The sequence below is a fragment of the Octopus sinensis genome, linkage group LG11 (assembly GCF_006345805.1).
Source record: "Octopus sinensis linkage group LG11, ASM634580v1, whole genome shotgun sequence".
In the NCBI taxonomy this organism is placed as follows: domain Eukaryota; kingdom Metazoa; phylum Mollusca; class Cephalopoda; order Octopoda; family Octopodidae; genus Octopus; species Octopus sinensis.
The window spans coordinates 10143658-10165857 of NC_043007.1; the positions used below are offsets into that span (position 1 = coordinate 10143658).

The window sequence follows — 22200 nt, forward strand, 5'->3', positions numbered from 1 at the left end:
TTTAGTTTTCATAATTTGTTTCAAGTATACGTTTAGACTGTTTCCGGAAAATTCAGAAATCCGGGATATTTCCGGTCTCCAGCCTGCCAAATAATTGGTCAAGTATTATATTAAGAAAACCATTCGAGAAAAATACACTTTAAAAAAATATATTATTTCATACATACACACACACACACTATATATATTATATATATATATATATAACGGGAAGCTTTATGAAAATAGACAAAAGTGGACAGTCAACATGCTAGATATAGACGTCAAATCGCAATTCTCCACAAAGATTATGTTCTCAAATCAATTGATTTGATTGATTTGAGAACATAATCTTTGTGGAGAATGGCGATTTGACGTCTATATCTAGCATGTTGACTGTCCACTTTTCGTGTTCAGTCCTTAATTGGTATATATAAATATTTTAATCTTCGGATTCTTTTTCAATATGCTAGACCACTGGTTTTAATTGATAAATATCAATTTCTACCCTTGATTAATTTTAATATTATATATATATATATATATATATATAAAACGTTCGTGCGGCATATTTCTGTGGTTGTAAGCGACCGTCTGTTCCATTCATCAATTGAGTAAGATTTTAATTAAAGGAGGATGGCAGGTATTCTCATTCCCCGTTTACAAACCAAAGAAGAAATAGACAGAGCTATTTTAGATACACGAGAAAAAGTCCTTGTCCTTCGCTTTGGGCGAGCGGACGATCTCGAATGCATTAAAATAGATGATATCGTAAGTGAACATTTTAAACTTTACTTCACCGTTTGCTTAAGACCGAAATATAAAGTTTTTGCTGTTTCTCCCCATGTTAGACCTTAAATGAAAGGCATTCCTTCCGTGACGTTCTCTTTTAGTATATCTAGAATTACAGTGTTGAATACCTCCTTTCTTGTATATAAAACAATAGAGTATGACTTTAAGGATATTCGACTGCTATTACTAACGAATCGTGTGACTGCATAGAGGATTGGGCAACCTTAAGGCCGCATGAGATTGTTCATGATCTGGCGAGCCGCGCTACTAGAGAAATCCAAGATAATCTTTCTTTAAGGGTGTCATCCAGAAAGGCCCGCGGACCGAAGGTTGTCCATGACTGGCATAGAAGGTTCCTTGTGGGTTCGTAGTTGCGTCTTCGTCTCGTAGTGACAGCGAAATCCACTATCCGATTTCAAATGTCGCCCGGAGTAAGTCCACTTTTACACAAAATCTTTGGGTTAACCATGAAGGCGACAGCCTAATAATAACCCCTGTTACTTTGTGGGGTTAATTTCTCACAGAAACGGACAAAATGCTTAGTGGCATTCCGGCACTTTACAGTTTGAGTTCAAATACGGATGAGATCGACTTTATCTTTCATTCTTTCGGGGTCGGTAAAACAAGCAATACCCGAGTACTGAGGTCAATGAAATCGCCTTTTTCCCATCCCCTGAAAATCACTGGCTTTTACTGGTTTTCTTTTTTTTACTCGTGTTCTTACTGTATAATATTGTTTAAAATTATTATCTTTTCCCCTGAATTATCGCATAAGATAATGGTACAACTTCAATACAGAGGTCTCGACGCATCTATGTAACCCCCAACCTTAAAATTAAGCCCCTAACGTGTGTGCACTCTAAAAGCATCGTTATGTAGATACACCGGGACCTCTGTATTTAAGCAGTGCCTTTTACTTGTTTCAGTCAGTTGACTGTGACCATGCTGGAGCACCACCTTTAGTCGAGCAAATCGACCCCAGGACTTATTCTGTGCAAGCCTAGTACTTATTCTATCGGTCTCTTTTGCAGAACTGCTAAGTTACGGCGACGTAAACACACCAGCATCGGTTGTCAAGCGATGTTGGGGGACAAACACAGACACACAAACATATACACACACATACATATATACATATATACGACGGGCTTCTTTCAGTTTCCGTCTATCAAATCCACTCACAAGGCTTTGGTCGACCCGAGGCTATAGTAGAAGACACTTGCCCAAGGTGCCACGCAGTGGGACTGAACCAGAACCATGTGGTTGGTAAACAAGCTACTTACCACACAGCCACTCCTGCCAAGATAATTTCCTTTTCTTTTGCCAGTCAGAATCTCATTTTTTCCAGTTTTTCTTTGTATCCCACATTTTGAAACACTTGACATTCGCATTAAAAATAAATCTTCTCTTTATCGAATCTTCCACGAGTAAAATTAAAGTCCCCTCCCCACTACATTGGCCTATTCAGCTAACTTTCCATATTGCTCTTCTATATGTACTGGAATGTTGGGGGGGACAAACACAGACGCACATACATACATATATATATAGACGGGCTTCTTTCAGTTTCCATCTACCAAATCCACTCACAAGGCTTTGGTCGGCCCAAGGCTATAGTAGAAGACACTTGCCCAAGGTGCCATGCAGTGGGACTGAACCTGGAACTATGTGGTTGGTAAGCAAGCTACTTACCACACAGCCACTCCTGTGCCTATCTTATTCATATCGTATTGTGTCCAGTTCTTCACATACAAAAGTCTTGACTATTTGTCATTTGATATACCAGGAGTATAGTAGCTCCCTTAGAAACTAAATTAGGATTAAGAAAGGCATCTGGCTGTAGAAAACTCTGCCTCAACATTCTCTTGTCTTTTCGGTTTGAACGGCAGTTTTTTAAAAATAATTTCCACGTAACTAAACACTTTTAAACTTCGTATACTGGTAGAATAGGCGCAGGAGTGGCTATGTGGTAAGTAGCTTGTTTACCAACCACATGGTTCTGGGTTCAGTCCCACTGCGTGGCACCTTGGGCAAGTGTCTTCTACTATAGCCTTGGGCCGACCAAAGCCTTGTGAGTGGATTTGGTAGACGGAAACTGAAAGAAGCCCGTCGTATATATGTATATATATATATATATATATGCGTGTGTGTGTTTGTCCCCCTAGCATTGCTTGACCACCGATGCTGGTGTGTTTATGTCCCCGTTACTTAGTGGTTCGGCAAAAGATACCGATAGAATAAGTACTGGGCTTACAAAAGAATAAGTCCTGGGGTCGAGTTGCTCGATTAAAGGCAGTGCTCCAGCATGGCCGCAGTCAAATGACTGAAACAAGTAAAAGAAAAGAATGTGTTTATAAAACATTTTTTTCTCTTGGCTTTATTGAGAAAATTCTATGGTTTGTAAGATATTTGTTGTTTTTTTCTTCAATTTCTACAATTTCATCCAATCAATGACGTCTATTGAGGTAAAAAGCATTCTGTGCCGTATGAATATGTCCCTCATTTAAGAAACAGATTGAGCTTATTTACATTTCTGAAGAAAAAACGATACCCTTCTTCCCACCCCTAAGCCTAAAACAGATTGAAATGCAATAGATCGATACTAGGGTCATAATTATGAGTGACAATTTCATATGACACCGCTAGAAAAAACTGCCGTTCAAACCGAAAAGATCCTGTTTAAACAATAATGTTTTAATATGTTTTCCTTTTCTATTTTTTCCCCATAGTTTTCCAAAGTTATGGAAGCTCTGAGTAACATGGCTGTCTTCTATACTGTGGAGGTTGACAGTGTTCCAATCTATGTCCATTACTTTGACATTACGTTGATACCGTCAACTATTTTCTTCTTTAATGCTCAACATATCAAAGTTGACTGGGAGTAAGTTTAACTTGATTTTTTTCTTGTTTGTTTTTAAATTATTTCTGTTTTTGTTGCATTTAATCAGAAGGAAGGATGGCAATGCCGATGACCTTTCACAGGTTTGTGAGATTGATTGTGGTTGACGTTCCACACGAACAGATGTAAGCCAGCGAGTGTAGGAACAATGTAGGCTGGAAAGGAATTTTGCAGCATATTACGAGGTCAGGGTCTTTGATTCCACGCAAAAAATCCGAGTTTTTTTTTTTTGTTTTCTTAGTGAAAATTGTGCGGGTGTTACACGAAAATTTTACCGGAATTTTATGGTGGAAGCCTGAGAAGAGAGACAGACCGAGTTATGAAATGAGGAAAGGCAGATGTATCTGGTGGGAAGGATACGTGATGTTGACTTTGATGAGTAGTAGTAGTAGAGTTACTGAGGAGGCAATACCTCTGTGGGATCTTTTCGGTTTGACCGGCAGTTTTTTAACATAATTTCTAGGTAACTAAAAAATGTTAAACTTTATTGAGAAAATTCTATAGTTTGTAAAATATTTGTTGTTTTTTCTTCTTCAATTTCTGCAATTTCAACCAATCAGTGACATCTATTGAGGTAAAAAAAACATTCTGTGCCGTATGAACATGTCCCTCGTTTAAGAAATAGATTGGGTTCATTTACATTTCAGAAGAAAAAAAATATACCCTTCCCATACCCCTAACCCTAAAACAGATTGAAATGCAATAGATCGATACTAGGGTCATAATTATGGATGACAATTTCATATGACACCGCTAGAAAAAACTGCCGTTCAAACCGAAAAGATCCTCTGTGAACTACATTGCTGCTAGTGTGAGTTAGTAGGTTCTTGATAATAATGAGAATGGTCTTCTTTTGGATACAGTCTAAGATGTTTTTGTTTTTTAAAAGTACTTTCCCAGTTGTGGAAGCAGCATTGCATCATGGGTTTCACTCAAGCTTTCTAGAGTGTGAGTTGTTACTCAGGTTTGAAGTATATTCTGCTCTAAAGGGGAAGGTTAGGATTTGGAATGCTACTTTTCATTTTGTCATGCATCATCATTTAACGCCCGTTTTCCATGCTAGCATGGGTTGGACGGTTCGACCAGGGTCTGGAAGCCATGTAGGCTGCACCAGGCTCCAGTCTGATTTGGCAGTGTTTCTACAGTTGGATGCCCTTCCTAACGCCAACCACTCCGTGAGTGTAGTGGGTGTTTTTTTTATGTGCCACCGGCACAGGGGCCAGAGCAGACTGGCAAACGGCCATGATCGGTTGGTGCTTTTTACGTGTCACCGACACGGATGCCAGTCAGGCGGTTCTGGCATCTGCCACATTCGGACAGTGCTTTTTACGTGTCACCGGCACGGGTGTCTTAACTACAATTTCCATTTGAATTTTTATTTTGATGTTGATGTACTTGACTCAATAGGTCTCCTCAAGAACAGCAGGTCACTCTATGATCCAAGGTGAGCACAGCAGGCCGTCCTGCGAACCATGAACTCACTTCATTTGTCGGGTCTTCGAAGTCACAGCATATCTCCAGAGGTCTCGGTCTTTCGTCATAGCCTCTGTGAGACTCAAAGTACGATCTTTATCAAATTGCTCAACCAAGAGGAAGCTCCCTCATTGGTTCAGTTGGAGAATATTTTTGATGTCTTTGTTAGGTACAAATGTTACTGTGTAATTAAGAAGTTTGCTTCCCAACTATGTGGGTTTGGGTTCAGTCCCACTGCATGGCACCTCAGGTAAAGCGTCTTCTACTCTAGCCCCAAGCCAATCAAAGCCTTGTGAGTAGGCTTGGTAGATGGAAACTGAAAGAAACCCATTATGTGGGTGTGTGTGTGTGACCCTTGTCTAGACATCATGTGATGGTTGTAAATGTAATGTTCGTTTTTAGTCTTCTGTGAAAAACTTGTCTCGCTATGGGAAAATACTTTGTTGCTTGGAAATGGGTGAGTTAGTGATAATAAGGGCATCTAGCTGTAGAGAATTCGTGCCTCAACAGATTCCATCTGGACCATGCAAGCATGGAAAAGTAGACATTGAATGATGATGTGGTTGGTAAGCAAAAGTCTTTGTTGTAAGAAATTTGCTTCCCAGTCACCAACCAAATGCTTTCAGGTTCAATCCAACTGCTTGAAACCTTAGGCATGTATTTTCTATTATAAGACTGGTCTGACTAATGCCTTGTGAGTTGATTTGGCTGACAGAAACTGAAAAAAACCTCTCTTACATATATGAGGGAGTGCTGAAAAGTTCCTGACTTTAAGGGTCTGGTTGGAGGCCCAACCATCTGAGTTCTTTTTCAGGGCTTAGATAAAACTGGAGGATCATTGCAATAAGTGTGTGAATCTGAGAGTGGAATATCTTCAATAAAATCATAATTGACTGAAACTGGCTTCCGTGTCGGTGGCACGTAAAAAGCACCATCCGAATCGTGGCCGAAGCCAGTGCCGCCTCAACTGGCTTCCGTGCATGTGGCACGTAAAATGCACCAATCCGACCGTGGCCGATGCCAGCCTCGCCTGGCACCAGTGCAGGTGGCACGTAAAAAGCACCCACTACACTCAAGGAGTGGTTGGCATTAGGAAGGGCATCCAGCTGTAGAAACATTGCCAGATAAGACCGGAGCCTGGTGCAGCCTTCTGGCTTCCCAGATCCCCGGTCGAACCGTCCAACCCATGCTAGCATGGAGAACGAACGTTAAACGATGAAAGCCAGGAATTTTTCAACCTTACCACCCATATGTATAAATCTCTCTCTCTATATATATATATGTGAGTGTGTGTGTGCATGTATGTGTTATTGTCTTCTTGCCTTGACATAATGTGACTGTTGTAAATGAATGTTACTGTCATTCATCATCATCATCACCGTTTAACGTCGGCTTTCCCTGCTAGCATGGGTTGGACGATTTGACTGAGGTCTGGCGAACGAGATGGCTGCACCAGGCTCCAATCTGATCCGGCAGAGTTTCTACAGCTGGATGCCTTTCCTAACGCCAACCACTCTGAGAGTGTAGTGGGTGCTTTTACATGCCACCGGCACAAGGGCCAGTCAGGCGGTACCGGCAACTGCCATGCTCAAATGGTGTTTTTTACGTGCTACCTGCACAGGAGCCAGTCCAGCAGCACTGGCAACAACCTCGCTCGAATGTTTTTTCACGTGCCACCAGCACAAGTGCTGGTAAGGTGACGCAGGTAATGATCACGCTCGAATGGTGCTTTTTACATGCCACTGGCATGGAGGCCAGTTTGTTGGTCTGGCAACAATCAAGCTCGTATGGTACTCTTAGCGCTCCACTAGCACGGATGCCAGTCATCAAATTTGATTTCGATTTCACTTGCCTCAACAGGTCTTCACAAGCAGAGTTTAGTGTCCAATGAAGGAAAGGTACACATAAGTGGGCTGGTTACACCCCTGGCATAGGCCACGAGGTTATGGTCTTACTTGGGCTTGCCGAGTCTTCTCCAATATTCTGTGAAGTCATTTCTGGCCATGGGAAAATATTACCTTGCTTGGGAATGTGAGGTTTAGTAATAGGAAGGGCATCAGGCCATTGAAAATCTGCTTCAATAAATTCTGCCTGACCCATGTGAGCATGGAAAAGTGGATGTTAAAATGAGGAAGAAAAGGATTTTTATTCTGTATCATTACCATTTTTTGTCTTTTGCTTATAATTTCCTTGCCTATTACTTTTATATGTTTTTTCCATATATTACCACATATATTATTTTCTACTTCCTAGAACACCGGATCACACCAAATTTGTTGGCAGTTTCAAGACAAAACAGGATGTGATTGATGTGGTAGAAGTTATTTTTCGAGGAGCAATGAAAGGAAAACTAATTGTGAAAAGCCCCCTGGATCCTCGCAATGTCCCTCGATATGAGCTAATTTACAAAGACATATAATATCATCCAGGTGAACCAACATCCGTTTCCACCTGTCCTTGGTCATCTTCAACACCAGTTACTGGCAACCGCTTTCATATCTCATGGCTCTGACATAATTAAGTTTGAAGATCAACATATGCACAAGCATGGCTGTGTGGCTAGAAGCATGCTTCTCAATTGTAAGGTTCCAGGTTCAATCCTTCTGCGTGGCACCTTGGGCAAGTATCTTCAACTAGAGTTCTGGGCCGACCAAAGCATTGCAAGTGGATCTGGTAAACAGGATCTGAAATAAGCCTGTCATATATATATATTAAATATATGATTTAAGTTATAGAACAAAGTTCAACAAATTCAATCATATTTTTTATCTATTTCACTATACGATTGTTTTGTACAGAAAAACAAATTCATTTTAAGAATCTGAGTTGTCAAAGACTACCCCTCAGTAGTAGCACAATAAGAAAAATAATGATAATAATAATAAAAAAACCAAATAAAGAAAAAAGGACTTTAGAATTACATGGGTATGTAAAATAGACATGGCTCCAAGAACAATTACACTTTACTCAGATTCTTAAAATGAATTTATCTTTCTGTATAAAACGATTGTATAGTGAAATAAATAAAAAAAATTATTCCATATTAACAGCTAATCTCCTCCATTTATGAAAAATATGATTGAATTTGTTGAACTTCATTCCATAACTTAAATCATATACTTAATATACTTACATAACCTTTCATATCTATGCCAATTTACATCAGTAAATTCAAAGTGAAGTATGAAGAATCAACATAAGAAATCTTATGGAAACTACTCCAATTAAAGGATGAATCTACATTCAACCTTTTTTAAAATATATATATATATATATATATATGATTGATTGATTGATTCTAGTTTCAGCTTATGAGCTGTGGCCATGCTGGGGCACCGCCATTTTATATGGCGCAAAAACAGGTCTGGCAATAGGGAAATATTACCTTACAGCGCAGGAGTGGCTGTGTGGTAAGTAGCTTGCTAACCAACCACATGGTTCCGGGTTCAGTCCCACTGCGTGGCATCCTGGGTAAGTGTCTTCTGCTATAGCCCCGGGCCAACCAATGCCTTGTGAGTGGATTTGGTAGACGGAAACGGAAAGAAGCCTGTCGTATATATATACATATATATATATATATATATGTGTGTGTGTGTGTGTGTTTGTCCCCCTAGCATTGCTTGACAACCAATGCTGGTGTGTTTACGTCCCCGTCAATTAGCGGTTTGGCAAAAGAGACCGATAGAATAAGTACTGGGCTTACAAAGAATAAGTCCCGGGGTCGATTTGCTCGACTAAAGGCGGTGCTCCAGCATGGCCGCAGTCAAATGACTGAAACAAGTAAAAGAGTAAAGAGCTACTTGGAAGCAGGTGAGTGTTGGCAACAGGAAGAGCGTGTGGCCATAGAAAATGGCAACAAGCGCCAGGAGCCCAGTGGCATTTATCTGGAGATACCATTTCTTAGATGAGCAGCTACTAAACAGCTGAGGGGCCTCAGCTGGTCTGCATTTGTTGGGGGTGTCTGTGAGCGACTGTTTTCCAGAGGCATTTCTGTGATATGCTAATTAAACCATGCTGCTACTCTGAGTCAGGGTAGACCTAGTGGCTAAGGAGTGGTTCCACGCTCATCAAAACAATGGAACCCCTGAAACAGGGCTCCACTACCAGAAATCACTTGAAGTCAGTCACACCCAGGTTATTCTGTGGTTAAATAAATAATGACAAACAACAATATTAATTTAAAAATATATCATTTAAATTGAATGTTTTTTATTAATTTTTTATAATTTTTGGAGTAAGATGAATGTTTTAAACTTAAACAAAAAAAACAAAAAACTATACTGATTTTTTTTTAAGTAAAATAAAAAATATATAAAAAATAAAATTAATAAAAAGGTAAATAAATAACATTTTTGTGTTTTGAGACGTTAGCTACATTTCTCATGTTTACACATCGTATGAGTAAACTAAATGTCAGCTGATAAGCCTTAACATACTTCTGTAATCTCAAAACTGCTGCTGCCCTCTTCTTTTTTTTTTTGTTTTCTTTTTTTTCCTATCCCCACCCCAGCAATGTGCTTGTTTAGCATAGTTTCTAAGTACAATGCTTTATTATTTTGTTTTGGTTCTGCTGCCGTTGGGGGTCATCTTGTTTACTTTCACTGATTAAAACATACGCAGAGGCATAACCGTAATTAGCCTGAAGCCCTGAGTTGTTATCTGGAAGCTGAGTGGATGGGTCAAGGTAGACAGGAAGTAGTAGTTTCTTTAAGGATCGAGTGGGGGAAGAGGAATAAAAATAATCCTCTTCAGGGAGGTGTCTCTCTCTCTCTCTCCCCCTCTCAAGAAGGCATAAGGAAGTTACTCTGAAGAGACTATACGTAGCTGACATTTGATATTTAACGTACCATCTATACTAATTGTACAAGGACCTGTGAGTCTCACTGTAGTAAGGAAAATAAAAATTAGGCAATGGATCTCAGTGTGTTAATCTAAAAAATACAAATAAGAGGATTGCAGATTTAAAATTGCAACAAAACAGACTGACAAGTGTGCAAGTGTAACTGCACTAAATGTACAGCCAGCTATCACTTGCATGTGGGTATGGCTCGTTAACATGTACCACGTAAATATCCAGGTGTCTTATGTTGTTGCAAGCAAACAGAGGCACCCTCTTGGCTGTATCTCACTTCAGATCCAGATCTGGCGGAACATCTAGGATGTGATGGCTGATGGGAGGGAAACAGCTGTATCTGCTGTAACGAGCTGAGAAAACTGAGGGGGAATACGAAATGAAAAGTCTTGCTCAAGACACAGGAAGTGTCACCTGGTCCCTACGTCAATGAGCTGAATGCTCTAGCCATTAAGTCCTGTCCCTTTTATATTATATACAATATATTATTACATAGCTATATTTTATATAATTGTCTTGTTTATAAGGAATATAAAGACGTCATCAATCTGAAAAAAAAAAGGGTCAGGCGGGGGGGGGGGGTTGAACCATAACATCTTGTCTGACATGAAGTGGAAAAATAATCATAACAACAAATGTAAAGTACAGAACAATTCAGAGAGCTTCCTTCTAAGCCTTACAAAGTAGGCCCCATTTTGGGGCCCCAAGAAATCTGGTTAGTCACTAATTACTTCCATTGGAAACTGATTGCATTGCTGATCGGGGATAGCACAACCTTATTTAAAGAATCCAAGTACCGTGTAGAATTCTTCAGCTTGTCTCCATTGCAGTTTCTTCATCTTCTGTCAAAGAATCGGAGTCAATGACAAATTCCCATAATTCCTTCAGAGCAGAGACTGAAGAGAGAGAGGTTAAAGCAAATACATTCATTAACTAAAATACAGACAAAAGAAAACATGGGAATGATCCAAACATAGAAAATGTTGTATTAGTGGGGGTCTATATTACTGGAGAAAGACTAAGATGTACTATTATTGGAAGTTTGGCAAATGAAATATAGAATAAAATTAGTGTAGTTTTGATTCTTTTCAGAACATACAGGCATGCTCTTTACGGTCATACTGGAACATAATTTAACATGAAATTCTAATGGAAAGCTTTAATTTAAATCATTTTAACCCTTTCATTATCATATTTTTGTTGAAATACACTGCCTTTGTTTCAGTTAAAAATAAAGAAGAATTTAGTAAGTCACTATTAAGCTAATTTAACAAAGGTCCAATGGAAATTTTAAAATTTAAATTACTTTAAAACAAGAATTTTAATTCAGTGTGAGGGAGAAAGTGCGGGAATGAGAGGGAAGGTGTGTCAATGGATAAAGTAGATTCTGAGAGAGAGAGAAAGCGAAAAATGTAATAACATTGTTTAGTGTATCTCTCTCTTTTTCTCAAAACTATATACACACCGTCTCTACAGCCAGTCAACATCCTTTGCTTGTCGACTGACTGTTGAGGCTGTTGTTTTTATTGTTTATATAGAGAGAGATAGAGTGTGAATTACTATTATTGTTATTACAACTATCATGGAAGTTTATTAAAGCGATAATCATTTTACAAGAATTTTCTATCAGAAGGTGAAAGGTAATCTCAGGCAGACTGATATCAAACGGGTTAAATCAGACACGAGTCACATTCATTGTTGACGAACACATTTAGTAAACATCTACAATTATAGAAAAGCTGTTAGTTAATAAATACTGAATTCTCTTTACCTTCAATTTTCCACTGGCTTTCTTCATTCATTTCCACCAGGTGTTGTAAATGACTGATCAAAATCGTGTATTTGTGCAACACATCACGTACAAAAAAGTTTTGTTCTTTCTGGCTAATGGTGTAAAGCAGTAAGGCCCCTTCGTAAAGGACATATTCACAAGTGCAGTCCTCAACATTTGGTTTCTCCTCGTTGCTATCTGTGCATTTGTTGCAAATCATCTCTCTCCCTTCAAGCTTTGCACTCTGTGCTTTCTTGCAATGACATTGGTGTTGCTCAAGGATGTGGTACAGAATGTGGACGCAGCATTTCACACACTGGGAATAGAAAGAGCAGTTGAATGGTAAGGAATGGACATGTAATTACTGAGATTTCCACCTGCCCCTGTATGTATGCGAGCATCTATTAATGTACTCTTTTTTTTTTTTTACTTGTTTCAGTCATTTGACTGCGGCCATGCTGGAGCACTGCCTTTAATCGAGCAACTCGGCCCCAGGACTTATTCTTTTGTAAGCCCAGTACTTATCCTATCGGTCTCTTTTGCCGAACCGCTAAGTAACGGGGACATAAACACACCAGCATCGGTTGTCAAGCAATGCTAGGGGGACAAACACAGACACACAAACGCAATATATATATATACATATATACGACGGGCTTCTTTCAGTTTCCGTCTACCAAATCCACTCACAAGGCTTTGGTCGGCCCGAGGCTATAGTAGGAGACACTTGCCCAAGGTGCCACGCAGTGGGACTGAACCTGGAACCATGTGGTTGGTAAACAAGCTACTTACCACACAGCCACTTAATATATGTTAATACGTAGGTGCAGGTATGGCTGTGAGGTAAGAAGTTTGTTTTCTCAATCACATGGTTCTGGGTTCAGTCCTGCTGCATGGAATCTACAGTCTTGGGCTGACCAGAGCCTTATGAGTGGATTTGGTGTCTGTGTGTGTCACCTTGTCCTGACATGGTGTAATAGATGTGAATGGGTATCATACAAGCAATGTCATTCATTTCCAATTATCTGTAAGAACATGCCTGGCCATGGGCGAAATATTACCTTGCATGGAAACAGTTTAAATAATCCTTTTTACTACAGGCACAAGGCCTAGATTTTGTCGGGGAGGGGGACAGTCAATCACATCGAACCCCAGTAATGAATTGGTATTTAATTTATCAACCCTGAAAGAATGAAAGGCAAAGTCAACCTTGACGGAATTTGATCTCAGAATGTAGTGACAAGTGAAGTGTGGCTAAGCATTCTGCCCGGTATGCTAACAACTCTGCCAGCTCACTGCTTTCAGCCAGTTTAAATAATGATGATGATGAATACTTTAATACACACCTCAAGACATCCTAAATACTATGAGTGTTTAAACACATAGTATACACCTAGGGGCAAAGTGGGGAGTGATCAACTATCATAGGGGATACAATCCCTTCTAAATTACGTTCAGTTGACACAAGTTTGAAAGTTAAGTCAAAGAGTAAAAGAGAGAGAAAAAAAGCAGACCTCATTAGTGCTGGTGCCACATAAAAAGCACCCAGTCAAATCTGTAAAGTGGTTGGTATTAGGGAGGGCATCCAGCTGTAAAAACCATACCAATATAAACAGTGGAGCTGGCAGAAACGTTAGCATGCTGGGCGAAATGCTTATCGGTATTTCGTCTGCCGCTACGTTCTGAGTTCAAATTCCGCCGAGGTTGACTTGCCTTTCATCTTTTCGGGGTTGATTAAATAAGGACCAGTTACGCACTGAAGTCGATATAATCGACTTAATCCATTTGTCCTCTCTGTGTTTAGCCCCTTGTAGGTAGTAAAGAAATAGGTATTTCATCTGCCGTTACGTTCTGAGTTCAAATTCCGCCAAGGTTGACTTGCCTTTCATCTTTTCGGGGTTGATAAATTAAGTACCAGTTATGCACTGGGGTCATAATCGACTTAATCCCTTTGTTTGTCTCCTCTATGTTTAGCCTCTTGTGGGTAAAAAAGAAATAAGAAGCTGTCCAACCCATGCCTGCAGGGAAGACAGATGTTACTATATTGTCTGATGTCTCCTTCCATTATTAAGGCGTTAAGATGTGATTTGATGGAGATTTAGTAGTTGTTTCTAGCAAGTTGTGCAACCACTTAGTGGTTCCCTTCTTGACATTTTGAGTAATAAGACCACAAAAGAAGAAAAAAAACCTATCTTACCTCCATGTTACATGGACATTGAGATTCAACAAGACAAGATGCACCCAATGGCTGTTGTGAACACAATGTAGTTAAAATTTCTATCACCTGCAGAAGAAAGGAAAAAAAAATACACACATATAGGCACAGGTATGATTGTGTAATTAAGAAGCTTACTTTGCAGTCATGCAATTTTGGGTTCAGTCCCACTGCACAGAACTCTGGGCAAATGTCTTCTACTATAGCACTGGGTCAACTATTGCCTTACCAGTGGATTGGGTAGATGGAAACTGTGTGGAAGCCCCTTGTGTATGTATGAATGCATGTTTTTGCACATAGTTTAGTGGTTAGGGAGGGCATTTGAATCAAGGCCTGAGTTTGACTCCTGGCTGTGCACTGTGTTCTTGAGCAAGACACTTACTTCACATTGCTCAACTCCACTCAGCTGGCAAAAATGAGTTGTACTCGTAATTCAAAGGACCAGCTTTGTAACATTCTGTGTCAAGCTGAATCTCCCTGAGAACTACATTAAGGGTATGTGTGACCGTGGAGTGCTCAGCCACTTGCACATCAATTTTAATGAGCAGGCTGTTCTGTTGACTGGATCAACTGGAACACTCAATTGTCATAACCAGTGGAGAGCCAGGCCCCCTACCACCACTTGACAACCAGAGTAGGTTTGTTCACATCCCTGTAATTTGGCAGTTCAGCAAAAGAGACCAACGGAATAAATACAAGACTTAAAACTTTAAAAAAAAAAATTCCAATATTGACCAGTTCAGCTAAACCCTTAAAAGGCAGTGCCCCAGCATGGCCACAGTCCAATTACTGAAACAAGTTAGAAGATAAAGATTCATTAAGAATGGGTTAAGGTATCACAATCTGCCTCTAATGTTAAGAAAATTCTTCAGGGGTCGGGAATCTTCTTAACTTCAAGAGTACAAGATGAGGGAAGAGAGGTGCATCTGTGCAGAGAAGGAACAATAAAACATGAATTTACAAATTCATAGGTCATGATTACACTGTGGACGACGACGACGACCACCACCATCATCGTTTAACGTCTGCTTTCCATGCTAGCACGAGTTGGACGGTTCAACTGGGGTCTGGGAAGCCAGGAGGCTGCACCAGGCCCAGTCTGATCTGGCAGTGTTTCTACAGCTGGATGCCCTTCCTAACGCCAACCATTACATGAGTGTAGTGGGTGCTTTTTACGTGCCACCGGCACAGGTACCAGGGGAGGGTGGCAACGGCCACGATTGGATGGTACTTTTTACGTGCCACCGGCACGGAGGCCATCGGGGTGGCGCTGGCAACGGCCACGTTCGGATGGTTCTCTTACGTGCCACATTAATTAAAATGCTATGATGCAATGATTAGCCAGGTAATAGGTGTAGATGTAACTGTGTGGATGAGAAGGATGCTTCCAAATCATGTGGTCTCATGTTTAGTCCTACTGTGCAGCACCTTGAGCAAATGTCTTCTGCTCTATCCTTGGACTGACCAAAACTTTGTGGGTGGATTTGGTAGACAGAAACTAAAAGCATCCCATCATGCATCTGTGTGTGTGTGTGGGAGAGAGAAAGAGAGAGAGGAGGGCTGTTTCTACAGCTGGATGCCCTTCCTAACGCCAACCACTCCGTGAGTGTAGTGGGTGCTTTTTACGTGCCAGGCAAGGCTGGCAACGGTCACGATCGGATTGGTGCTTTTACGTGCCACCGGCACGGAAGTCAGTCAAGGCAACGCTGGCATCGACCACGTTCGGATGGTGCTTTTTACGTGCCACCGGCACAGGGATCGCAACTGCAGTTTCCATTGATTTTTGATGTTGGTATACTCGACTCAATGGATCTCCTCAAGCACAGGGTTGAAACGGCGTTTCTTTACTTGCCACTTGCACAGGAGTCAGTCCAGCGGCACTGGCAACTGCCTTGTTTTAACACTACATGGAATATGCATTTCATGAATATAAATGAATCCATCATTCATCATCATTGTTGTTTAACATCCGTTTTCCGTGCTGGCTAGGGTTGGACGGCCTGACAGGAGTTGGTAAGCTGGAGAGATGCAGCAGGCCCAAATTGTCAGTTTTGGCATTATTTCTATGGCTGGATGCCCTTCCTAATGCCAACTTTATAGTGTGTACCAGGTGCTTTTTACATAGCATCCAGAGGTGCTTCTGGAATTTCAGTTTGTATGGATAGATTTTTCTTTAAGATAAACCATCTGCAGATATACACTCTGTTAGCTGGTATTCCCAGGATTGCTGACTGAAAATCAAGCTTGGATTTTTTAATCACCTTTTATCTGAAATATATGTATATGTGCTTGAGGAGACCTATTGAGTCAAGTACATCAACATCAAAAAATCAAATGGAAATTGTAGTTGTGATACCTGTGCCGGTGGCACGTAAAAAGCACCATCCGAACGTGGCCAATGCCAGCGCCGCCTTGACTGGCTTCCATTTTGCTGGCACGTATAAAGCACCAACCGATCATGGCCGTTACCAGCCTCGCCTGGCACCTGTGCCGGTGGCATGTAAAAAGCACCCACTACACTCACGGAGGGGTTGGCGTTAGGGAGGGCATCCAGCTGTAGAAACACTGCCCGATCAGACTGGAGCCTGGTGCAGTCTCCTGGCTTCCCAGACCCCGGTTGAACCGTCCAACCCATGCTAGCATGGAAAACGGACATTAAACGATGATGATGATGATGTATGTATTTATGTGTGTGTACTCTTGTCTACACATCATGTGATGGTTATAAATGAGACTCATCATTATACAAGCAATATCTTTTTCCAGTGTTCCAAGGAAAACATGTTTAGCCATGAGAAATATTAACTTATTTTGAAACAGGTGAAGGATGATGATACAAAGGGCATCCAACCATAGAAAATCTGCCTCAAAGAATTTCATCTGACTCATGCAAGCATGGAAAAGTGGATGTTAAATGATGAAAATGAAGATGATGTAATCATGGTGCTTGAAATAGCCTTAGGGATGCAATTATATTTAATTACTGTCTCGGTCTTAACCCTTTCGTGACCAACATGGCTGAAACCAGCTCTGGCTCTGAGTACAAATGCCTTGTTTTCATAAGTTTTGAATCAAAATTTTCCACCAAACCTTAGTCACAATTTATGTTCCTAACACTAGCTTAATGATAACTAAGTTATTTTACAAAATTCTTTGTTATATTTAAAGTAATTGAAAGAAACACTGAGCATCTTGACAGAAATATGGTAAACAAAGGGGTTAAGGAGTAAATTATTTTCTCAAATGGGCTTTTAGATAATGTTAACTGGGATCAGTTTCAAATTTTAATATTGATGAGGAGTGCAGCATTCTTGCTTTACATGGTCACTAAACATGCTAGAAATAGCAGTGAAACTATGAGTCAGGGAAGTCACTTGATCTGCAAGAAATAACAGAACAACAGCACACATGACCAGCTGTATCCATTTCACCTGTCTCCTCTTACTCCTAAATAATAATTAAAAAGAAAAATCAATATTGCTGCCACTGCGATCATCTTTTTCATCACCATCTCAAAACATCATAATACTATGAGTGTTTAAACACATAGTATACCCCTAGGGGCAAAGTGGAGAGTGATCAACTATCACAGGGGATACAATCCCTTCTAAATTACGTTCAGTTGACACAAGTTTGAAAGTTAAGTCAAAGAGTAAAAGAGAGAGAAAAAAAGCAGACCTCATTAGTGCTGGTGTCACATAAAAAGCACCCAGTCCACTCTGTAAAGTGGTTGGCATTAGGGAGGGCACCCAGCTGTAAAAACCATACCAATATAAACAGTGGAGCTTTTGATCTATAGCAGGGTTGGGTAGGTCATTCTATGGCAGGATGCTCTTCCAGATGTCAACTCTTATAGTTATATTTTATGACACAAAGGTAAAAAAAAAGGGGAAACCAATTAGGAGACAAGATAGAAGAACCAAACATAAAACAAAACAAAAATAAGGGAAACCTATTTTGAATATGCAAGGAGCATTTGTAAAACCAGGTATGAACTCACAGTATGGTACAGCTGCATAGGAACCTTACATTCGGCTGAATCTCTCAATAGTTGGTAACTCATGTTGTATATGGTTGCTAGGAGGCATTCACCTGGAAACAGAAAAGTCATATAGAGTCAAGTCAGCCATTGTCAGAATCAGTCAGTCAGTCAGCTGCCGCCACTGTCCATTTTCCATGTTTGCATGGGTTGGACAAAGTTCACTGAAGCAGATTTTCTGTGGCGGGAACCCTTCCTGTCACCAACCTCTACCTGTTTCCAGGCAAAGTAATATGTTCCCTATGGTCAGATAAATTTCTGCTGAATAAACCACTCAGTCCACTCCGTCGGGTGGTTGGTGTTAGTAAGGGCAACCAGCCATAAAAACCATGCTAAAACAGACACTGAAGCTGGGTGCAATCTTCTACCTGGCCAGCTCATGTCAAACTGGTCAACCCATGCCAGCACGGAAAGCAGATGTTAAATGATGATGAATAAACACTGCTTGTATGACTGACAATAAGGCCCCAAATTTATGGGGAAGGTGGGTCAGTTGATTAGATCGATCCCAATACGCAACTGGTACTTAATTTATCAAGGATGAAAGGCAAAGTTGACCTCAGCGGAATTTGAACTCGGAACGTAAAGATAGACGAAATACCACTAAGCATTTCGCCTGGTATGCTAACGTTTCTGCCAGCTCACCGCCTGAAGTATTTACACAGAGTCAGGACAAGGAAACACATATACATGCACACACACAAACATGATGGGCTTCTTTCAATTTCCATCAACCAAATCCATTCACAAGGCTTTGGTTGGCCCAGGACTGTATAATAGAAGACCTTGCTCAAAAGTGCCGTGCTGTGTGACTGAACCCAAGACCACATGGTTAGGAAGCAAGCCTCTTGCCCACACAGACACGTTTGCATCTCCACCCAATACAAACAGGGAAGATGCCATGGTCATGTGGTTAAATAACAATAAAAAAGGGAAAGGATGACGACAAGGGACAAAAAAACAAATAAACAAACAAACATACCGGTATTGCTGTTGGAGCACACTTGACTGATAATCTGTTGTGAATGACAGAGGTTGAGGAAAAGTTGCAATCCAGCTAGTTGTACCTCAAAGCATTGTTCATAGACCAAACAGTTTTTAATTATCCCACTGGAAACAGCCGGAAGAAACCTGAGAAAGCAAGTAACCAAATATAGAAAAATGAAAAGTACACACACACACACATATATCTTTATATATAAAAGTAAGGTTGTGTGCTGTCTGTCTCCTACGATTTAGATTCCTAACTACTCCCACATTTTGCGGTGCAGTTTAACCAAAACCAGGTATCTTATAGTCGTGATTCATATCGAGCCCTTCTGGGTATTAGCGCGCGTCTACGATGAGTCTACGATTTAAAAAAAAAATTTACCATCAATTTTTCCCATTTTTAATGCATTTTTGTCATATATAAGGGAAGTAACTCTCTAAAAATTTATTATTAAATCTCAGAACGTAAAAAGCTACAGTAACACCCTCCCTTTGTGGTTAGCCATATTGAGATGGCTATTATACTTTACATCTCTAAAAATGCTTATATAGTTATTTCCCTTACAAACCCGAGCAACGCCGGGCGAAACTGCTAGTATATATATATAGGGCTGAGGACTTGATGGGGATGCTGGGGTTGGAGGAATCGGTGGAACAGCTAACATGGGTGAAAGGAGTGTGGTGGTATGGACATGTGTTGGAGAGGGATGAGGATCATGTTCTGAGGAGAGTGCTTGAATTTAGAGTGAATGAACTGCAAAAGCGAGGTCGGTCAAAGAAAACACGGAGGGTTGGCTTGAGGAGGGAGGATGCCCCAAACTGTGTGAGATGGTGTGAGAGCAGTTGCTGTAGGAGTGAGGTAGATCCGGCCACCCCCATTAACAGGGATGAACCCAGATTCAAAATATTGGACAAGAAGATATACTCTTTCTTTTTACTCTTTTACTTGTTTCAGTCATTTGACTGCGGCCATGCTGGAGCACCACCTTTAGTCGAGCAAATCGACCCCGGGACTTATTCTTTGTAAGCCCAATACTCATTCTATTGGTCTCTTTTGCCGAACCGCTAAGTTACGGGGACGTAAACACACCAGCATTGGTTGTCAAGCAATGCTAGGGAGACAAACACAGACACACAAACATATACACACACACTTATATATATATGCATATATACGACAGGCTTCTTTCGGTTTCCGTGTACCAAATCCACTCACAAGGCATTGGTTGGCCTGGGGCTATAGCAGAAGACACTTGCCCAAGATGCCACGCAGTGGGACTGAACCCGGAACCATGTGGTTGGTTAGCAAGCTACATACCACACAGCCACTCCTGCGCCTATGTTTCTTTATTAGCCATTAGCCACACAGGGCTGAACACAGAGGGGACAAATTACAAAGTAGAGCTTTTCTTTTTGGGAAGAAAAAAATAAAAAAATAAAAGGGGAGTAGGTTTTCGATCAAAAGGGATCGTAAAAAAGAAAGAAAAAAAAGAACGATGAATAGGGATCGTGTATCACAGAAATGTCATGATGTAAAGTGAAAAGGGGGAAGCAGGTAAGGTTTATCCCTGGAAAGAAAAGCCTACGGAAAAGATCACGGTAACCTCGGTCAATAATGTCACATGTTAACACATTTATTTGCAAGTAAGTAACTCTCTGTTTTAAGTTTAGCCGGGTTCATAGGATTATGCTCAAGGTGGCTTCATCATTCATACGTGCCATCCTTGCTACATTCACCCATCTTTTTTTGAAAGATTCACTAGACAATACATACATACATATATACATAGAAGTGTAAAAGTGTTGCATGCAAAAATGACAAAGGAATACACAGAAAACAGGAAAAAAAACACAAGATCTGGACATGCTCATCAGTCATCAACTAAAAATCATCAGAATCTCGCATAATTATCAATGAGATTGTTTATTTTGGTGGTGTCAGCACAAAAATACACACACACACATGTATATATGCTTCAAGATCCACTGTTCAGAAAAATAATTATTTTATGTGCTCCTCCTCCTCCTCACCATCATCATCGTTAAACATCCGTTTTCCATGCTAGCATGGGATGGATGGTTCGACCGGGGTCTGGGAGGCCAGGAGGCTGCACCAGGCTCCAGTCTGATCTGGCAGTGTTTCTACAGCTTGATGCCCTTCCTAATGCCAACCACTCCTTGAGTGTAGTGCGTGCTTTTTACGTGCCACCGGCACAGGGGCCAGGAGAGGCTGGCAAACGGCCACGATTGGTTGGTGCTTTTATGTGTCACCGACACGGACGCCAGTCAGGCGTTGCTGGCATCTGCCACATTCGGATGGTGCTTTTTAAGTGTCACCAGCATGGGTATCTTTACAATTTCAATTCCTCATGTTTTTATAAATTCTTAGGAACTCAACAACATACAACTGTCACTGTTAAGAATAAGGTTTCAAAAATGGAAAGCAAAATTTGAAGGATTGCTTTGGTTCAATGATAGAACACCTGTTATGTTTACAGGAGAAGTAGGTTCGAGTCACACAGGGAACAAATAACTTTTTCAATTCATAGGATTTTGAAAAAATTCAATATTCTACATGCTATTTTTTATAGCTTTATTTACTTCAAGATCCTCTGTTCCTCAAAATTGTGTGTGCGTGTGTGTGTGTAATTACAGTTTTTAAGTTTTTTTTTGCAGTTCAGCTTTAAGCCCATGTGAATATATTATTATTTTCTTCACATACAGAAAAATAAAGGAGATTATCCTGACATATTTCATGGTTAGTTGATCTTGAAGATTGTGTGTGTGTATATCTTTTCTACTCTAGGCACAAGGCCTGAAATTTTGGGAGAGGGGGACAATCGATTAGATCGACCTCAGTACACAACTGGTACTTAATTTCTTGACCCCGAAAGGATGAAAGGTAAAATCGACCTCGGTGTGTGTATATACATACATATATGTGTCACCCATGCTAGCATGGAAGGTGGATGTTAAATGACGATGATGATAATATATATATACACATACACATATTATATTTACACACAAACACATACAGTTAGATGCTATGCATGATGTCCAACTCTTATTCCACAGATCAAGTGTACCTATTCTAAAACCAGAGACACGCAAAGGAAATCCACAGATCCATAAATTAATCTGAGCACTGTGGTAAGTAGCTTGTTTACCAACCACATGGTTCCGGGTT

The 22200-nt window shown here is 40.5% G+C and overlaps 2 protein-coding genes across 2 annotated transcripts in view; one reads left to right on the plus strand and one right to left on the minus strand.

Annotated features, from left to right (window-relative positions):
• The first annotated feature begins 558 nt into the window (after positions 1 to 558).
• LOC115217434 (thioredoxin-like protein 4B) lies at positions 559 to 8398 on the plus strand. Its single transcript, XM_029787132.2, has 3 exons — positions 559 to 750; positions 3501 to 3652; positions 7397 to 8398. The coding sequence occupies exons 1-3, from the start codon at positions 616 to 618 to the stop codon at positions 7560 to 7562; spliced, it is 453 nt and encodes a 150-aa protein (XP_029642992.1). The 5' UTR covers positions 559 to 615; the 3' UTR covers positions 7563 to 8398.
• A 1197-nt stretch (positions 8399 to 9595) lies between these two features.
• The window catches only part of LOC115217079 (serine-rich adhesin for platelets), a 42457-nt gene continuing 29852 nt past the window's right edge, over positions 9596 to 22200 (minus strand). The window contains exons 9-13 of the mRNA XM_029786670.2: positions 19003 to 19151; positions 17982 to 18073; positions 13964 to 14050; positions 11767 to 12082; positions 9596 to 10891 (exon numbers count right to left, since the gene is read on the minus strand). Coding sequence (XP_029642530.1) covers positions 10806 to 10891; positions 11767 to 12082; positions 13964 to 14050; positions 17982 to 18073; positions 19003 to 19151 — 730 coding nt within the window. The 3' untranslated portion in view covers positions 9596 to 10805. The remainder of the gene's footprint in view (positions 10892 to 11766; positions 12083 to 13963; positions 14051 to 17981; positions 18074 to 19002; positions 19152 to 22200) is intronic.